Source organism: Galeopterus variegatus, unplaced genomic scaffold (assembly GCF_000696425.1).
Source record: "Galeopterus variegatus unplaced genomic scaffold, G_variegatus-3.0.2 Scaffold1973, whole genome shotgun sequence".
NCBI classification, from domain to species: Eukaryota; Metazoa; Chordata; class Mammalia; order Dermoptera; family Cynocephalidae; genus Galeopterus; species Galeopterus variegatus.
This window is the reverse complement of record NW_007728084.1, coordinates 86,858-103,198: the sequence shown is the minus strand read 5'-3', so window position 1 is coordinate 103,198 and position 16,341 is coordinate 86,858. Positions and strand designations below refer to the sequence as shown.

Genomic DNA, 16,341 nt, shown 5'->3' with positions numbered 1-16,341 from the left:
AAAAAAAAAAAAAAAAAAAAAAAAAAGCCCCCTGTCCAAATGTCATCACATTGGGAATTAGGCTTCCATATGTTAATTTTGGGGCAGGGGGCGGGTCACGATCATTCAGTCCATAGCAGGTTGTTTTCAGTTTTGACTATTGCAAACGATATGGCTATGAAAATCCTTTCCTGAGTGTGAAACCACTGTTTCTGTCAAGTTCCAAAACATTGTTATCACTCCAGATGTACATCCTTGTACTCGTTAGAAAGTTATTCCCCATTCCTCCCTCCCTCCAACCCCCCAGCCTCTGGAAACCACCAATCTGCTTTCTGTTTCTATAGACTTATCTATTCCGGATATTTCACATGAATGGCATCATACAATGTGTGATCTTTTTATATCTGGCTTCTTTCACTTAATATAATGTTTTCAAGGTCTGTCCACATTGTGGCATGTGTCAGCATTTCATTTCCTTTTTCTTAATTGTGGTAAAATACATACAACTGAATTTTCCATTTTAATCATGTTTAAGTGTGTAGTTTAGTGTCATTAATTACATTTACAGTACTGTCCAACTGTCAACACTGTATACTTCTAAAACTTTTTCATCACCCTAGAGAGAAGCTTTGTATCGATTAAAACAGTAACTCTCCATTCCCCATTCCTCCCAGCCCCTGATAACCTCTAATCTACTTTCTGTCTCTATGAATTTGCCTCTCCTAGATATTTCCTATCAGTGGAATCATACGGTATTTGTCCTTTTGTGTCTGGCTTGTTTCACTTAGCATAATGTTTTCAAGGTTCATCCATGCTATTATAGCATGTCTCAGAACTTCATTCCATTTTATGACTGAATAATATTCCATCGTATGAATATACTACATTTTATTTATCCGTTCGTCTGTTGATGGACACTGGTGTTGTTTTCACCTTTTGGTTGTTGTGAATTAATGCTGCTATGAACACTGGCATACAAATATCTGCCGGAATCCCTGTTTTTAGTTTGTTTCGGTGTTTACCTAGGAGTAGAGTAGCTTGCTGACCCCTGGTCTGGAGAGTGTATCTAGAAATGGAGTTGCTGGGTCATACATTGTGCAACTCTTCAGCTTTACTGGATAATAGTAAGCTGAATTCCAAAGTGGTTAGACCACAGTCTTGACAACACTTGGTTTAATCAGATTTTTAAATATTTGTCAATTTGGTCAGTGTGTAATGGTGTTTCATTGTGATTTTAATTTGTATTTTCTGATTTCTAATGGGGTTGAACACATTTCTGTTTGTTTATGAACTATTTGGATTCCCTGTTTTGTAATGTGCTTATTAATTTTCCTATCGGTGGTGTGCCTTTCTAAATTAATGTTGACTAATTGATATCTCCAAATAATGTTGTGTTATGTTTCTGCAGAACAAATAGTGGAGAAAGATGAAGGTCCATATTATACTCACCTGGGATCTGGCCCCACGGTAGCCTCTATCCGGGAACTCATGGAGGAGCGGTGAGTGATGCACAGATGTCCAAGGAGAAATGAGTGTGGATTTTAAGCACCTCTCATTTGCCTTGTACTAGACAACATGTACAAAAAGGACGTCCTGGTATCCATCTTGTGGGAGGTCAACTATGGGATTCTCACTTCCGGTGCTTCTGGGTTTCTTTGAATCTGTAGGTCCACTTTCCATATGCCCCTCCTCCCTTTTCTCTTTCTTGAAATGTTTTTATTGAAGAAATGTGGTTATATGGTTATATGTTCTATAGAGTTAGATTCCCACAGTCTGAATTTTGCTGATAGCTTTCCCATGCTATTATTTAACATGCTCTTCTATTCTCCATATGAGGATACTTCAAAAAGTTCATGGAAAGACTCATAATCTGTCAGTTCTTTTTTTCCACTAAATTTTTGAAGTACCCTCATATGTCCTGTAAATTGGTAGTTAGATCTAAAGGCCTGATTGGAGTCAGGTTGTTTGTCTTTCTTTTTTTTTTTTCCCCCCCAAAACTCTTCATAGGTAGTATTTTGTACCTTCGCTAAGAGGAATGTAATGTCTTATCTTTGGACAGTGGGAGCCTATTCAGGTTGTCTCCTGAATCCTTTTGACACGATCCTAGGAGTCTTTAATAGCTTTCCTGATTTCTTGCATGACAGGACGTTCTGGGATCATTTTGTGCATTTATCCAAAAAGTCCTGGCTCTTTTTATTGGCGGAAAAAGTATTTAGAAAACAGACTCTGGGTTCTAGGGGTACTCATTGCTATAATGGGCTGTTCATTGTTTTGAGGCCATTTCAGTAGAAAGAGCTATGTTGTATCTGTGGATTTTTAGAAAAATTTTGTTACTGTTTATTGATTAAATAAATCATGAGTTTATATTGACACTCCCAATTCAAATTCAAGACTATAGGGTTTTTATTTAATGGTTCTGTTTTTGTTGTTTATTTAAAACAGTTCATATAGATAGAGACTTTAAAAATTCATGTATATGTCCACAGCAGATAGTAGATACTCTGAGTTTGAGTCTGTGGAGAGGTAATATAGCTCGTGGCTGAGAGCACAGATGCCGGAGCTAGACTAAGGTCCCATCCTGGCCCTGCCACTTCCTGCTGAGTCCTTGGTAAGTTGCTCTACTCTCTGTGACTCAGTGTTCCCTGCAGAGTAGAGATGACGATAAAAGTACATATACTGGAGGAGAATTGTGAGAATAAACTGAAGTGATGTATGGAAAACACATAGTGCTTGTTATATGTACCACATAAAGAGTGGACTGTTGTTGTCTATCTCATATACTCATACAGATTGCATTTTTATAATAAGCCTTAGTATTCTAACAAAGGCAAAGATTATGTAGACATAAGTACATGTTTGCTCATACATGTGCATCCAGATATGCAAGGCTGAGTGGCTTAGAGTTCCCACAAATTTGGGAACGAGATTTGGTCTGACCAGGGAAGCCAGACTAAGCCTGTCAGTATAGCAGAAGACATGCTTTTGAATGAAATGACTGTAACGGCTTCTCTGAATGAATAAAAGATAAGATGGATGGAGGACAGTGATCTCGGTACTCACTCGTAATTTCCTACACCATCTGGAAACATTTATATTCAAAATAGCCTGTCAGAAAAGCATTTGGTCAAAGACCCAATCTGTAAATTCACATGTGCTTTAAAAAGGCTCTTCTGAGTCCATGAGAATGAAACAAATTTAAAACAGTACGTGTATCGTACATGCCAGCCTGCACGTGCCCATGTGCATGTGTGGTGTAGTTCCTAGGTTGGACCAGATAGCGTTAATGGCCAGTGATTTTTGTAAGAAATCTCAACACTATCATTTGCCATAGGGAGTCAATGTACAGGTTTGATCTGGGCCAGGTTATTTTGGTAACAGTTTTCTAAGATTTCCAGGTAACTATCTAAATAACTTTTACTTATAAAAGAGTACATTTTAAAAACAAGAATTAATAGATAGTGATAAAATTTAAAGTCATCTTTTTTTTTTTTTCTCATTGCTTTAAAAATAACAGCCAAGTGTAGATTCTTCAGAAACTGATCCAAGGGAGGAATTCCTCTCAAGACCAGGAATACTTGTGTTTTTCCTCAGCAACTAGTTTATTTTTATCTTAAGGACCTTGTAAATCATGTAACAGATTGCATTTCCAACTTTATGTTGGCTGCTAGTGTGCTTAGAGCCAGATTTGTGTACCCCCACTAGGAGGAATGTAATTTCTCATTTTTGGCCCATGGGAGCCTCTTGGGGTTCACTCCTGAGTTCTTTTGACATGACCCTTAGGAGCCTCTAATAGCTTTTATGATTTTTCATATGATAAGAAGTTCCAGGCTCATCTCTGAGAGATACATACAAAACCCCACTGATTGCATTTTATGTACCAACATATCTGTCTTTTTTCCCCCTTTACTCTGAGTTTTCATCACCTGTTATTTTTATCTTATGGAGATCTTTTTAAGACCCTTTCTGGAACAAGGCAGGGAATGAATGATTGATGTAAATCCTCTGGTGGGGGGTCTGGTTTGTGAATGGTCCCTCCAGTCTCTTTGTCTAGACCTCTCCCTCGACCCTTTCTCTGCAGGGCCACTCTACTGTCAGGAGTTGGCCAAAGGCAGGGAGGGGAGATAAACTGAAATCAAAGAGACTGTGGTGCTTTTAGCTTCTCATAAAGATTTGGAGAAAAGAGGGGGAGGTTGAAAGCAAATCCCAAAGTATCCCAACTTATTTATGGGCTTCATACCTCCTGCGTACCCAGATCCTCATTGCCATAGATAAAAGTTGGAGTCAGTTTTCAAACCCACATCTGAAAATGGTGTGCTGCACAAAGCCACGTGGGCGCTCTGTAGCCTAGGATGTCATTAAATGCTTGTTCTGGAAACAGAGAACCAACACTGTGCTAGCAAGTCCTCTGAGCTTTGGGAGAACTGGTCTCATTACTGTACGCTAGGGAGAACCCTGGAGAAGCATAACTTCAGAGCAGTGGTTGTCAAACTCAAGCGGGTGTCTGAATCTTCTGAGGGCTCATGAAGGCACAGAATGCTGGGTCCCACCAATTTTCTGACCCAGCAGGTCTGGGATGGGACCCGAGGGTCTAGCTTCTGTGCCTACTAAATTCCCAGGTGATGCTGCTGATGCCACTAGTCCTGGGACCATCCTTGGAGAATCATGGGCTAAGATCATCATTTACCTTCTAAAATAAGGTTCCAGTCTACCCTTGCAGATTTAATTTAAAGTCTTAGGAGTTAATCTGTGTACTAGAAGGACCTCTTCATGATAAGCTGGAAAGTAAGACATTTAGGAAGAAAGAGCCGAAAGTAAGAATTGGTTGGTTTCCTTTAAGCACAAGGAGACAGTTCTGTTTTATTGCAGATTTAATTTAAAGTCTTAGGAGTTAATCTGTGTACTAGAAGGACCTCTTCATGATAGGCTGGAAAGTAAGACATTTAGGAAGAAAGAGCCGAAAGTAAGAATTGGTTGGTTTCCTTTAAGCACAAGGAGACAGTTCTGTTTTTAAAAAAACCCAAAAAACAAAACAAACAAACAAAAACCCCAAGAAGTCTAGCTGGTCAGACAGTGCTTGGCCCTTTTATTTGCTCTCTAATGTGAAGTTCACTGCAGGACACATTTCTCGCACGGGCGGGATGGTGGGGAAGGACCTGGTCAGAAAGCTGGAGTCAGTGTCCTCAGCTCACCCTCCTGTGAGGAATGCTGTAGTCCTGTCTCAGTGAGAGTAGTGTGGTCACCTCTGGCTGTTCTTTCTGACAGGGATCTGCAAGACACACTTAGGGTTCAGGCCCTTGCACTCGTGGGCAGCTTCTTGATAAATGCTTGTTGAAATGAAAGTTGTCCAAGAACCAAACAAAAGCAGCACTATCTGATTCGTCTGGATCCAGACCACACCATATGAACTTTGAGAGTCCTGTCTCCAAACACTTTCTATAGGGGACTAACAGCCTTAGAATTTTAATGTTGTAATTATCAAAAACACTTCTCACCCCTTTGCTAAGATCTTCAGTGAAACAGAGAATGTGAAACTCAGAAGAACCTTAGAACAGCATTTTAAAAAAGCTATTGTGCTCCTTTTCAATTACAAAAATGAAACAAAAAGGCTTTTTTAAAAGTCTAAGACAGAGTAAAGCTCTCCAGCAATTATTCTTCCCAGAAGAAACTTTTTTAGAAAGTTTGATGCTTACCTTTTAATCTTTTCTAAGCATTTACAAAGACAGACTGTACATAAGTATATAGAGAAATTATGATCCAAGTAAGGTCAATCATAATATACCTGCTGTTTACAGCTTGCTTTTTCACCACTGAATTTCTTCCCACATCAGTACGTACAATTCTGTCTGATTGTCTTTGATAGCTACATAGTTTTCCATTGTATGGAAATTAATTTTATTATAAAATTTATTACATTTATTATACTTTAGCCAGTCCCATACTGGACATTTAAGTTGTTTGATTTTTCTGTTGATGTGACGGTGAGTTTCTTGTGTCTAAATCTTCATGCATTTGGACAATTATTTCTGAGGTAGAGATCCCGAGAAGTGGAGTGGATGAGATAAAGAATTATGTGTATTTTAAATCGTAATAGCTATGATAATATTAACACTCTACTAAATAGCATATTAAAATAATATGCCATGATCATATTGGATTCATTACAGAAATACAAGGATAAGTTTGGTTTAGACAATCTGTCAAAATAGCATACTGTGTTAGCTGATCAAAAAAGAAAAACCATTCAGTTGTCCATCTCCTTAGATGTTAAAAATGTATTTGATAAAACTAGTCAATTCTTGATTAAAAGTCCTTAGAATAGGAGACCCTTAGTAGTACCCTTCTAAGTGGGAATCTGTCTCTTTCCCAAAGTCAGCCAGCTTCATACTCAGTGATGAATTGTTGGAAACATTTTCAATAAAGTTAGGAAATATCAAAGATCCCTGCTAGCACTTCAGAAGCTCTTGGTCAGTACAGAGAGACAAGAGACCAGAATAGAGGCATGAAGCATGGAAAGGAGGAGGTGGCAAATGGGCATTATTAGCACACGATGTGATAGTGCACCTGAAACTAAAACACAAGATGATTCCCAGTGTATGTTATATGCATGTATTGAAACAATACACCATACCCCACTAATATGTACAAATAAATGTTTTTTTTTTTTTCCTTTTTGTCTTTTTTCGTGTCCGGCAACGGACCGCAACCCTCAGTGTCGCGCCCGTACCGGACCGGGACCAGCAACGGGATCACAACCCTCGGTGCTGCGCCCGCCCCTCGCTCAGCCAGTGAGCGGGAACCGGTCTGTATGTGGGATCCGAACCCTCGGGCGGGAGCGCCGCCGCGCTTCCCAAGCGGCGCACTGTAGCAGTGCACCACCGGGCCGGCCCCACAAATAAATGTTAAAATAAAAAGTAAAAATAAAATAAAAAATAAGAATTCAATAAGGTGGTTCTTACATTATTGAAAATAATACTTACGGGGCTCTTCCCTCATGCCATGAACTTTGAAGCACTTTAAATAATCTACTCCTTGTGGATTATGATTTGATCTTTTCCAAGCCTAGGAGGTAGGAACCATTTTTACTAAGGAGACTTAGAGAGGTTCAGTAATTTGGCCACAGTTATGTAGTGAGGACGTGCTGGGCTGGCACTCGGGCTTAGTCTGCCTGACTTCCAAGGCTGTACCTAATCACCATTGCCCCCATATAGTTGTGTGGCCTTGGGCAAGTCCAATCAACTCTTGGGATCACAGTTTCTTCACCTCTGAAGGGGTGGTTGATTACATGTTCTCAGAGATCTGAGGCTCTGAGTGTGTGCGTGCGCCAGAGCAGAGGTGTGTGCAGGAACCAGATGCTTGTGCTGTCAGGGGGAGCCATGGAGCTGGCGTTTGTACTTAGTAGAGTCGTTTTCCCCCAACCTCAGCTGTTTCTCCTCCTCATGTGCAGATGTCAGCTGGGAGTCATTGAAAGAGAACCATAGGGGTTGACCCTACTTATTTTCTTTCGTTTATTGAATTTATGAAAAGCTAACTCCCGGGGTGACTCAGCTACTAGGGCTGCATACAAATAGCCATGTTTAGCCTTTGGTTTCAGGACCCTTTCTGAAGGCTCAGAGATAATCAGGGGCATTCTGCTTGACTGTCCCTCCGCCCTGACACAGAGGTGAGCTAGCTGGTTGGGAGCAGAGAAGGGGCAGGTGACCCAGGGTCTGAGAACCTGGAAGTCGCCACTGTTTCTCCAGAGCCTGTGAGCAGGGAACGTACATTTAGACCTCTCTCTGTTGTGCGCGGAGCAGAGAAGGGGCAGGTGACCCAGGGTCTGAGAACCTGGAAGTCGCCACTGTTTCTCCAACGTACATTTAGACCTCTCTCTGTTGTGCGCCCCCCCCACCCCCCAGTAATGAGAGACCCACCTGAAGCACCTGAGGCTTGCCTTCTTACTGTAAGTTGTTCTCCTCTGGGGTTCTGCTGTGCTGATGGTGGCTTGTTTTCCTCTCCAGATATGGAGAGAAGGGGAAAGCCATCCGGATCGAAAAGGTCATCTACACCGGGAAGGAGGGGAAGAGCTCCCGCGGCTGCCCCATTGCAAAGTGGGTGAGTGTTGAACCCCCACAGCTGAGGCTGTGCCTTGCTCTCCATGTCCCACCCCACCACCAACTTAATGCAGCGGATCAGGTTGCAGGCCGGGCAAGGGCGGTGTGTGGGAAACAGACATGTTTACCATGCAGGGGAATCTTAGAACCAAAGTCTGGTGCTTGGTTAGGGTCATTTTCCCCTAGCCTCAGCTGTTTGTCTTTATCTGGCTTAAATGCCAGCCCCTGGGTCCTGGGCTGGCTCTGGAACTGTGTTAGTCATTACACTCAGCTCATACTGTCCCTGAGGCTCAGGGCTATAGGGGTGGGAAAAGGGGAAGCTGGAGATGCTATGGTTGCTCAATGCTAGGACCCACTATGCCTCCTCTTCCCCTCCCATGTGCCTTGGGGCTGCCAGTGCTCCTGTCTCCTGCCTGAAAGCCAGGGATGAAACTGAAAACTGGCATGCTGTGACCCGACCTGAGGGAAGAGGCTTGGCCTCCGGGCAGCATCAGGAACCGACCTTGTCCCTGCCCTGCCTCTGAGCCACGGTTTCCTACCTGGCAGCTTGGATGTCTCAGCTGGGAGAACGTCAGTGACTCAGGCCCCGGTTCACCAAAACAGGGTTCTTCCGACCTTGCCCGTCTAGTTCACAAAGAGATCTTTAAATAGCAGAGCACCTGCTCCTGCACAGTGAGCACATCGGGAAGTGCGGGCTCAGCACTGCACTGGTGCGTGGTGGGGGCACGTGTGCATGATGGGAGCCTGGGCCCTGTGTTCAAGCTGCTTTTGCTTTAGAGATACAGGAAATAAAGTTGTGGAAGCTTGAATCGTTGAGGTTTAACTCTGAGACTCAGACTTGGTGCTGTAGTTCAGGGACAAGAGGTGTGAGTAGTGGGAGACATGTTCAGGCCAAGTTTCCCTGAGAAGATGGGCATGCATGGGGCTGTGGATACCGTGCCACGTTAAGTGGGCTCAAGAGAGGGCAGAAGCATTCCTGGTGAAGGAGGGTCATGGGCAAAGGCAGAAAGGCTGGGTGGACATACACACAGCTGACTTTGAGGGAGGGAGACTGGTAAAATGACCTTTGTCATCATATGTCCATCTGCGCACATACCCGTTTTTACCTGTATATACCCCATGCCTTTGCATCTTTTCATTTAATGAAATTAAAAGGTGTCCAAACTTGAACTACCACATTGCTATTTTTAGCAATTTTCAGTCAGCATTTCAGGATTACATACAACAAAATAATCTGGAGCTACTTAGTGCATTCACAGGTGTGAAGAAGTGTGTTGTCCACCCCCCACTACCCACCATGAGAGATGGTCTTTGCCGTGGGAGGTGTGATGTGGCTGATCAGGGTGGCGTATTACTCCCCAGACACATCCCATCAGGGAAATGACATCAGCCATAGAGTAACTGCCCCTTTCTCCTGCTAATTCAGGCGGCCATTGAGGAATTCCAAAGTCTTGGGCAGGAAACCAACGATCCTTGGGGTTGCAGGTAAAGTTAGGGACTTTTCCAGCTTCAAGAAAGTTGGCACCTTAAAGAGGACAGCTGGCTATGTGGATGGCATTGAGCAAGAGAATATGCATTTCTAGGTTCTGGATACAGATGGTAAAGCATTACCTCCCAACCAGGGTTTGTGTGGCTGTGCCCAGGGCTGGATGGAGGTCACTGGCCTGGACATGGGCTATGAGAGAAACAAAATGATGGAGGACTGGGGCCCTTAGTACATTGGACCTCCGGGGTCTGTGGACAGACGCCAGGAGCAGAACATCTGGAACACAGAGAACTCAAGGTTATGTCCAAGAAGGGAAAAGCTTGTAGGTGTTACCGAGCCCTGGTGAATGATGCACAGAGGGGAATGCATAATGACGGTGTTCCCAGGGGCAGCTAAGTCCCATGTCTGATGAGTGGAGAAGAAAGGAGATGAAAGAAATCATTTTGTATGGGAAGAGCAAATGGCTGGTAGATCACAGCACTATTACAGTGGCAAGAAAATCACAGGGCTGAGGGGTTTGTTTTGTTCTCCGGCCATCTCCTTCAGTGTAGTGGACTTCTGGGTTTTTTGTACGCAGCTTGCAAATACCCTGCATGTTTTGGTGGGAGGGCTCATCTAAAGAGTTCACCTCCTTTGAAAGGTGGAGAGGGGCAGGCACCCCCTTTCCCTGCCCCATTGGGAAAGCAACTTACAAATGCTTAGACAGACTGTTCTTGGTGGCAGCATGGTGTCAAGAGCCCAGAACAGTGCTCTGTAGCCACAGGTTAGTGGCAGCATCTGTCTGCCTGTGGTGATAACACCTCCTCTGGATCTGGGTTCCCCAGCCTGCCCAGTCCTCTGTCCAGAGCCCAGATTTTGTTTTCCAGCCAGGCTTCATGTCTGTGTTTGTAGCCTGCCCCCAACCCCCAACAGTACCTTCAGCTAAAGGCAGTGTGCCTGACAAGTTCTAGACTTGCCAGGATTTAGGTGACAGTTGAGTTGCATCCCAGGTGCCCAGCAAATGCATGTTGAGAGAATGATCTAAGAAAGCAGTGGGTTGACCCAGAGAGCCCTCCAATAGTCTCTGGTTTTAAGGTGGACTGTACCAAATATGGAAGATACCAAGTATGGGTGGAGAGAGTGGCCCAGGTGGCATTTCGAAGACTCAGAATAAACACATGTGTGCCAGAAGCAAACACCAAGGACAGCAAAAGTGGGCTTTTGGTAGAAGAACCATGGAGATGATGCTTGGGCCAGTATGTGAAGATAATGGGGGTCAGAAGGCGAGTATTTGAAGGCCCATTGGGAGCAGTGGAGCAGACTTAACTCAGGAAACCCAAGGGGTTGGAACCAAGCACCGTAGCAGAACTTATGGGAGGACAGAGCTTGGTTTCTGTTGGGTGTTGTGCTACTCTTGGTTCCTGCCCAGAAACTGGGTGAGCTGTTTGTGATTCTGTGCAGAGTATGACCCTCTGTGTTGCTGTGCTCAGGTGTTGGTGTGTTCATGCCTTCATTGGCCTTTGGCGTTTATCTTTTTGTGCATTCCATCCTACTGGGCTCCTTTGGGAGTGTGGGAGGCAGCTCCTCTTTATTGCTTTCTTACAGTTTTGGGGGTGTACCCATGGCCCCATGAGGATTTGGCCACAGAGAGCTCTCTGCTTGTGCCTAATGATATTTGTGCTTCCTACTCAGGAAACCAAAGTGACATGGCCTCAATCATAGCTGTGACTGGTTGGGTGTCTTGCTGTGTACTCTAAACACTTATCCCACGAGTGCAATTAGCTGCGAGGTGAGCTGCCTCATGCAGAGAGCAGAGGTTGACCACAGTGCCTTGGATTCCTAGTCACAGGGACCCCTATCTTATTGGTTCCTGCAGATACGTGTCAATGCCCGTGATATGCCCAGTTCAATCTGCAGGAAACCATGCAGTCCCACAGGGAGTGCTGATAAGGTCTGTGATCTAATATCATGTCAAGGTGTTACTGATTCTCAAAATAGAATTTTAAAAATACTGATATGATCGATGCTTCAGTGAGGAGACACCATTATCGCTCAGCCTCAGAACAGGAGCTCATGACCCAGAGATGTGTTTTATTTAGCTTGCAAAGTATCCTTTGAAAGTTTGAAGGGGATTCTGACAACGCGATGAACCTTGAGGACGTTACACTAAGTGAAATAAGCCAGTCTCAAAAAGACAGATATTGTATAGTTCCACTTACATGAGGTACCTAGATGAGTCAAAGTCATAGAGACAGAAAGTAGAATGGTGGCTGCCGGGGACTGGGGGTGGGGGGCATGGAGTTTGTTTTTAGTGAATACAGAGTTTCAGTTTTGCAAGATGAAAAAGTTCTAGAGACGGCTGCACAACAATGTGAGCGTACCTAATGCCACTAAAATATACTCTTAAAATTTACCATTTTAACCATTTTTATATTATGTATATATTTTATCACAATAAAAAAAAATGAATGTGGCACTAGTTTTTAAAGGGGGAGATTTCACGTAAAAATCTGGATTTCCATTTTTTTCTTGCAAAATTGTAAGAATTAACTTCACGAGGCTGGAATTGCCACCAGGCAGCGGTTGGTAGAGGGACAGCCTGGCTTTCCCCTTTTGATGGGACAAATTCTTTGCACTTTGCCCTGGTCTACACCGCTCCCTAGTCTGTGTCTGGCCCACTTCCTCATTTGCACCACCTGCCTGGCTGCCGCTTTCAGTGCCTCCCTGCACTAACATACTCATGACCATGACCTCAGCAGCCCAGGCCACTCCTGACCTCCAGACCTGCTCTCTTGGGGCCTCCCAGAAATAGACACTCAGGTGCTCCCAGTTAATTCACCATTAAACAGCACCCACACCTACTCAGTCTCCTAAGCCACAAACCATGGAAGTTGCTTAGAGCTCTTCCCTGTCCCTCAGTCTTTGCAGTTAGGTGGTCCCAAAATCACTTTTCTCCTAACGTCTCTGGAATCCATTCTTTTCCCTGTTTCCTTCCCCAGTGCTGCAGTTCAGGGCCTCACCCATTTTGCTTATGTTACATCTGTGGTCTCCCCATTGCCCCCTTATCTTGACTATTTGCCCCCTTTCTAAAGATGAAACTATTAACATAAGTCCCCTGCTTAGAGTCCTTTGTGGGGCCCCTGCCTCCAGTCTTTGTCCCTCAGCCTGCCACTCGGAGCCCTTCCCAATCTGCCCTCATCTTTCCCTAGCTCACAGCCCCATCCACCCACCTATCTTATCTGGTCACAGAATTACTAAGGATTCTTTGGGGGAAATCCAGCCATTTCATTCCCCAGCCTCTGGGACCTTTTGCCCTGACACATCTTTTTGTGAGCTGGGACGTTGTTCTGGGAGTGAGGGAGGACCTGGATGAGGGAACATCAGGATCCTGAGCATCAGAGCTGCGCGATGCCTGGGGCCTTTGCTTTTTTTGTTTTTCTTAAACATCTTTACTGAACTATATATAATTCACATACCATACAATCTATCATTTTAAAGGATACAATTCAGTGGTTTTTGGTATGTTACATTATCTTTCTTGTGGTAAAATATATATAACAAAATTTGCCATTTTAACCATTTAAGTGTAAAGTTCAGTGACATTAAGTATATTCACATTGTTGTAAATATAACCACCATAGTCTCTTTCCAACTTTTTAAACATCCCATATTGTGACTCTGAACCTGTTAACAGCAACTCCCCATTCCCTTCTCCCCCAGCCCCAGATAACCTCTAATCTACTTTTGGTCTCTATGAATTTATCTACTCTAGGTACGTCATATAAGTGAAATCATACAGTATTTTTCCTTTTGTGTTTGGCCTGTTTCACTTAGCTTAATGTTTTCGAGGTTCATCTAGGTGTCAGAATTTCATTTCTTCTTGTGGCTGGATAATATTCTATCATGTGTATGTGCCACGTTTTCCTTGTCTGTTCTTCAGTTAAGGGACACTCAGGTTGGTTCCATCTCTTGGCTGTTGCGATTAATGCTTGAGTGAGTGGTAGTGCACGCGTGTCAGAGTCCCTGCTGTCAGTTCCCTTGGGTATGTTCCTAGGCATGGAATTGCTAGATCATACGGTAATTCTATGTTTAGCTTCTTGAGGATCCGCCAAACTATTTTCCACAGTGCCAAGCCCCTTTTTAACTAAAAACACGCAGGTATGCTGCATTTTTCTCTGCAGATATTTTAGTACAGTGTAAAAATCTCTGACTGTATTTTGGCTTTCAGTTTTATTTATGTGTTTTTACTCCTAAGCCTATGTAAGTCATCAATAACTTAGACTTTGTAGTAATAATCTCTTATTTCACTCTTAAAATAACTTTTGTGTTTTTCATTCCATAATTATAACAGTCTCTTAGCCTGTGTGGTTGCTGTCGCCAGGGTGTGACATCCCCAGGACTCTGCCCTAAAGACCTGCACCCCAGGTCTGTGCAGCAGAGTGAGGGGGGTGTGGCGCATGTGCAGAGGAGTGTGGGTGCCTGGCTCCTGCCATTAACGATGCCACCCGTGTCCCTGCAGGTGATCCGCAGGCACACGCTAGAGGAGAAGCTGCTTTGCCTGGTGCGGCACCGAGCAGGCCACCACTGCCAGAATGCCGTGATTGTCATCCTCATCCTGGCCTGGGAGGGTATCCCTCGCAGCCTTGGAGACACCCTCTACCAGGAGCTCACTGACACCCTCCGGAAGTACGGGAACCCCACCAGCCGGAGATGTGGCCTCAATGATGAGTATGTGGCAGGGACAGCAGGCGAGGGCTGGGGCAGCCCTGGGGAAAGCTCTCACCCTCTCTTGGGCACAGTTTGTCCTGCAGAGTTAGGACTGTGGTTGAAGAAAGCTTACCCAGGGATCCCACCTGGGGGGCTGGCCCTGGCTTGGGAGGGTCTGTTAGCTTGGCTGAGCTTCGCTGTTAAACCCCAGATCAGTGCTGAGGCTGTAATTATGTTATCAAGTCTAAGAAAAGTATACATGACTCACAAGTGTAAGGAATACATGATATTTACAAACCTACCCTTATTGGGGTTTTTCCTATTATTATTAGTTTTTTTTACTAAGTTATATTAACTTACAATAAAATTCATCATTTAGGTATGAATTTTGGAGAGTTTTGACAAATGTTTACAGTCTGGTAGCTACCACCACCACAATCAAAATATAGAACAGTTTCGTCATCCCCTAAAATTCCTGCAGCCCTTGGCAGCCACCAGTCTCACTTCCTGTCCCCTCAGGTTTGCCTCTGCAAGAATGTCACATAAATAGGATCATATAGTATGGAGCCTTTTGAGTCTGGCTTCTATCATTGAGCAATACTTGGGGTCTTCAAAAAGTTCATGTAAAGATTTGTATTATCTTTTAATTCTATTTTTCCATGAACTTTTTGAAGTACCCTCATGTATTGACATGTGTCAGTAGGTCATTCCTTTTTATCACTAGGTAGTATTTCACTGTGTGGATGTATCACAATTGTTTGTCCATTTCCTAGTTAAGGTCATTTGGGTCATGGATTTTATTAAGAGTTGAATTTTAATGTAAGTGTTTTATTTGTTAAAGGCCTGTCAGCATCTGTGCTGTAAGGGACAGGCATGTTCAAACCCTGGGGCGCACACTATTTCCCCGTTAGTGTGGTCTGTGTTGGAGCTGGCCAGGATATTAGAATTAAGGCAAAGTATAAACCTCATTGGATTTTTACTAGATTTCCCCTCCTTATATCAAGCAACCCATGTGTTTCTCCCGACAACATACTCCAAGTTAGACTTTTTTGGCTCGGGTGGGGCACAAGAGGCTGCTTGGAGCTGGCATTCTACTCAAGGAAATTTGAGAAAGGAGCTGGGGGCAGGGAAGGAAGAGTCCCAGTCACTGGGAGGCTAGTGGATACCAGGCCTCAGCAGAACATCCCCATGAGGGAGAAGGAAGATTCCAGAACAAAGGGATGTCACATCGTATGCCTAAGCTGTGATGTGTGTTGCAGCCGGACCTGCGCTTGCCAAGGCAAAGACCCCAACACCTGCGGTGCCTCCTTCTCCTTTGGTTGTTCCTGGAGCATGTACTTCAACGGTTGCAAATATGCTCGAAGCAAGACACCTCGCAAGTTCCGCCTGGCAGGGGACAATCCTAAAGAGGTGAGCAGAGCTGCGCAGGAGCACGGGGACTCCCCCTGCCCCTTTCCCACCTGGTGTCTTCAGTAGTCAAATGGGAGGTGGGATTAACAACCATGACTCAGAAGTACAGAAGATGTAACTTACTTTACTTGATTTTTTTAAACCAACCTTGTCTTGCTGTGAAACAAGGTGCATGGGGTGTGTAGAAGAGTGTACCAGTTACAGGTGCCTCAGACTCTTCCAGTTTAAACAGTCTCTAAGGTAAATATTCTGAATATTTAAGGTACATATTCAAATTCTTCATCAGAATTTGACCCTCTCAGAGGGTCATTTCTTCCCTTCATTCTTCCCATGACATTTTTGGGGATATGGGGGCTGTGTCACAGGAATAGGGGCCTCTGGTCCATGGGCTGCCCTCTGAGTCTTTGATGGACGTCCCGAGGCGTCTCTCACCCTGCCTGTCTGCTAAGCACATGTCTCTGGGCAGTCTCCAGGATGGCAACCTGCCCTGGTCCTGGGGTGCTGGGCCGGCACCCATGCAGTACAGCCACTGGGCGTGAGTCCTCCTTTCCGCAGTCTCCTCACCTGGACCCACTGCCCACAGGACCTCCCCCACCCTATGACAACACAGAGGACAAAACTCCTCTGGTCTCCACTGCAGGCCTCGCTCAAGCCACAGGAGGCAGGAGCATCAGCTCAGGCCGCCTCCCC

At 44.4% G+C, this 16,341-nt stretch overlaps 1 protein-coding gene across 2 annotated transcripts in view; it reads left to right on the top strand.

Moving 5' to 3' along the window:
- Window positions 1–16,341, top strand: part of TET3 (tet methylcytosine dioxygenase 3) — a 103,949-nt gene that overhangs the window by 75,658 nt on the left and 11,950 nt on the right. For both annotated transcript variants that reach the window (XM_008579881.1, XM_008579882.1), the window contains 4 exons: window positions 1,388–1,478; window positions 7,977–8,070; window positions 14,054–14,262; window positions 15,501–15,651. In XM_008579881.1, the coding sequence (XP_008578103.1) occupies window positions 1,388–1,478; window positions 7,977–8,070; window positions 14,054–14,262; window positions 15,501–15,651 (545 nt within the window). The remainder of the gene's footprint in view (window positions 1–1,387; window positions 1,479–7,976; window positions 8,071–14,053; window positions 14,263–15,500; window positions 15,652–16,341) is intronic.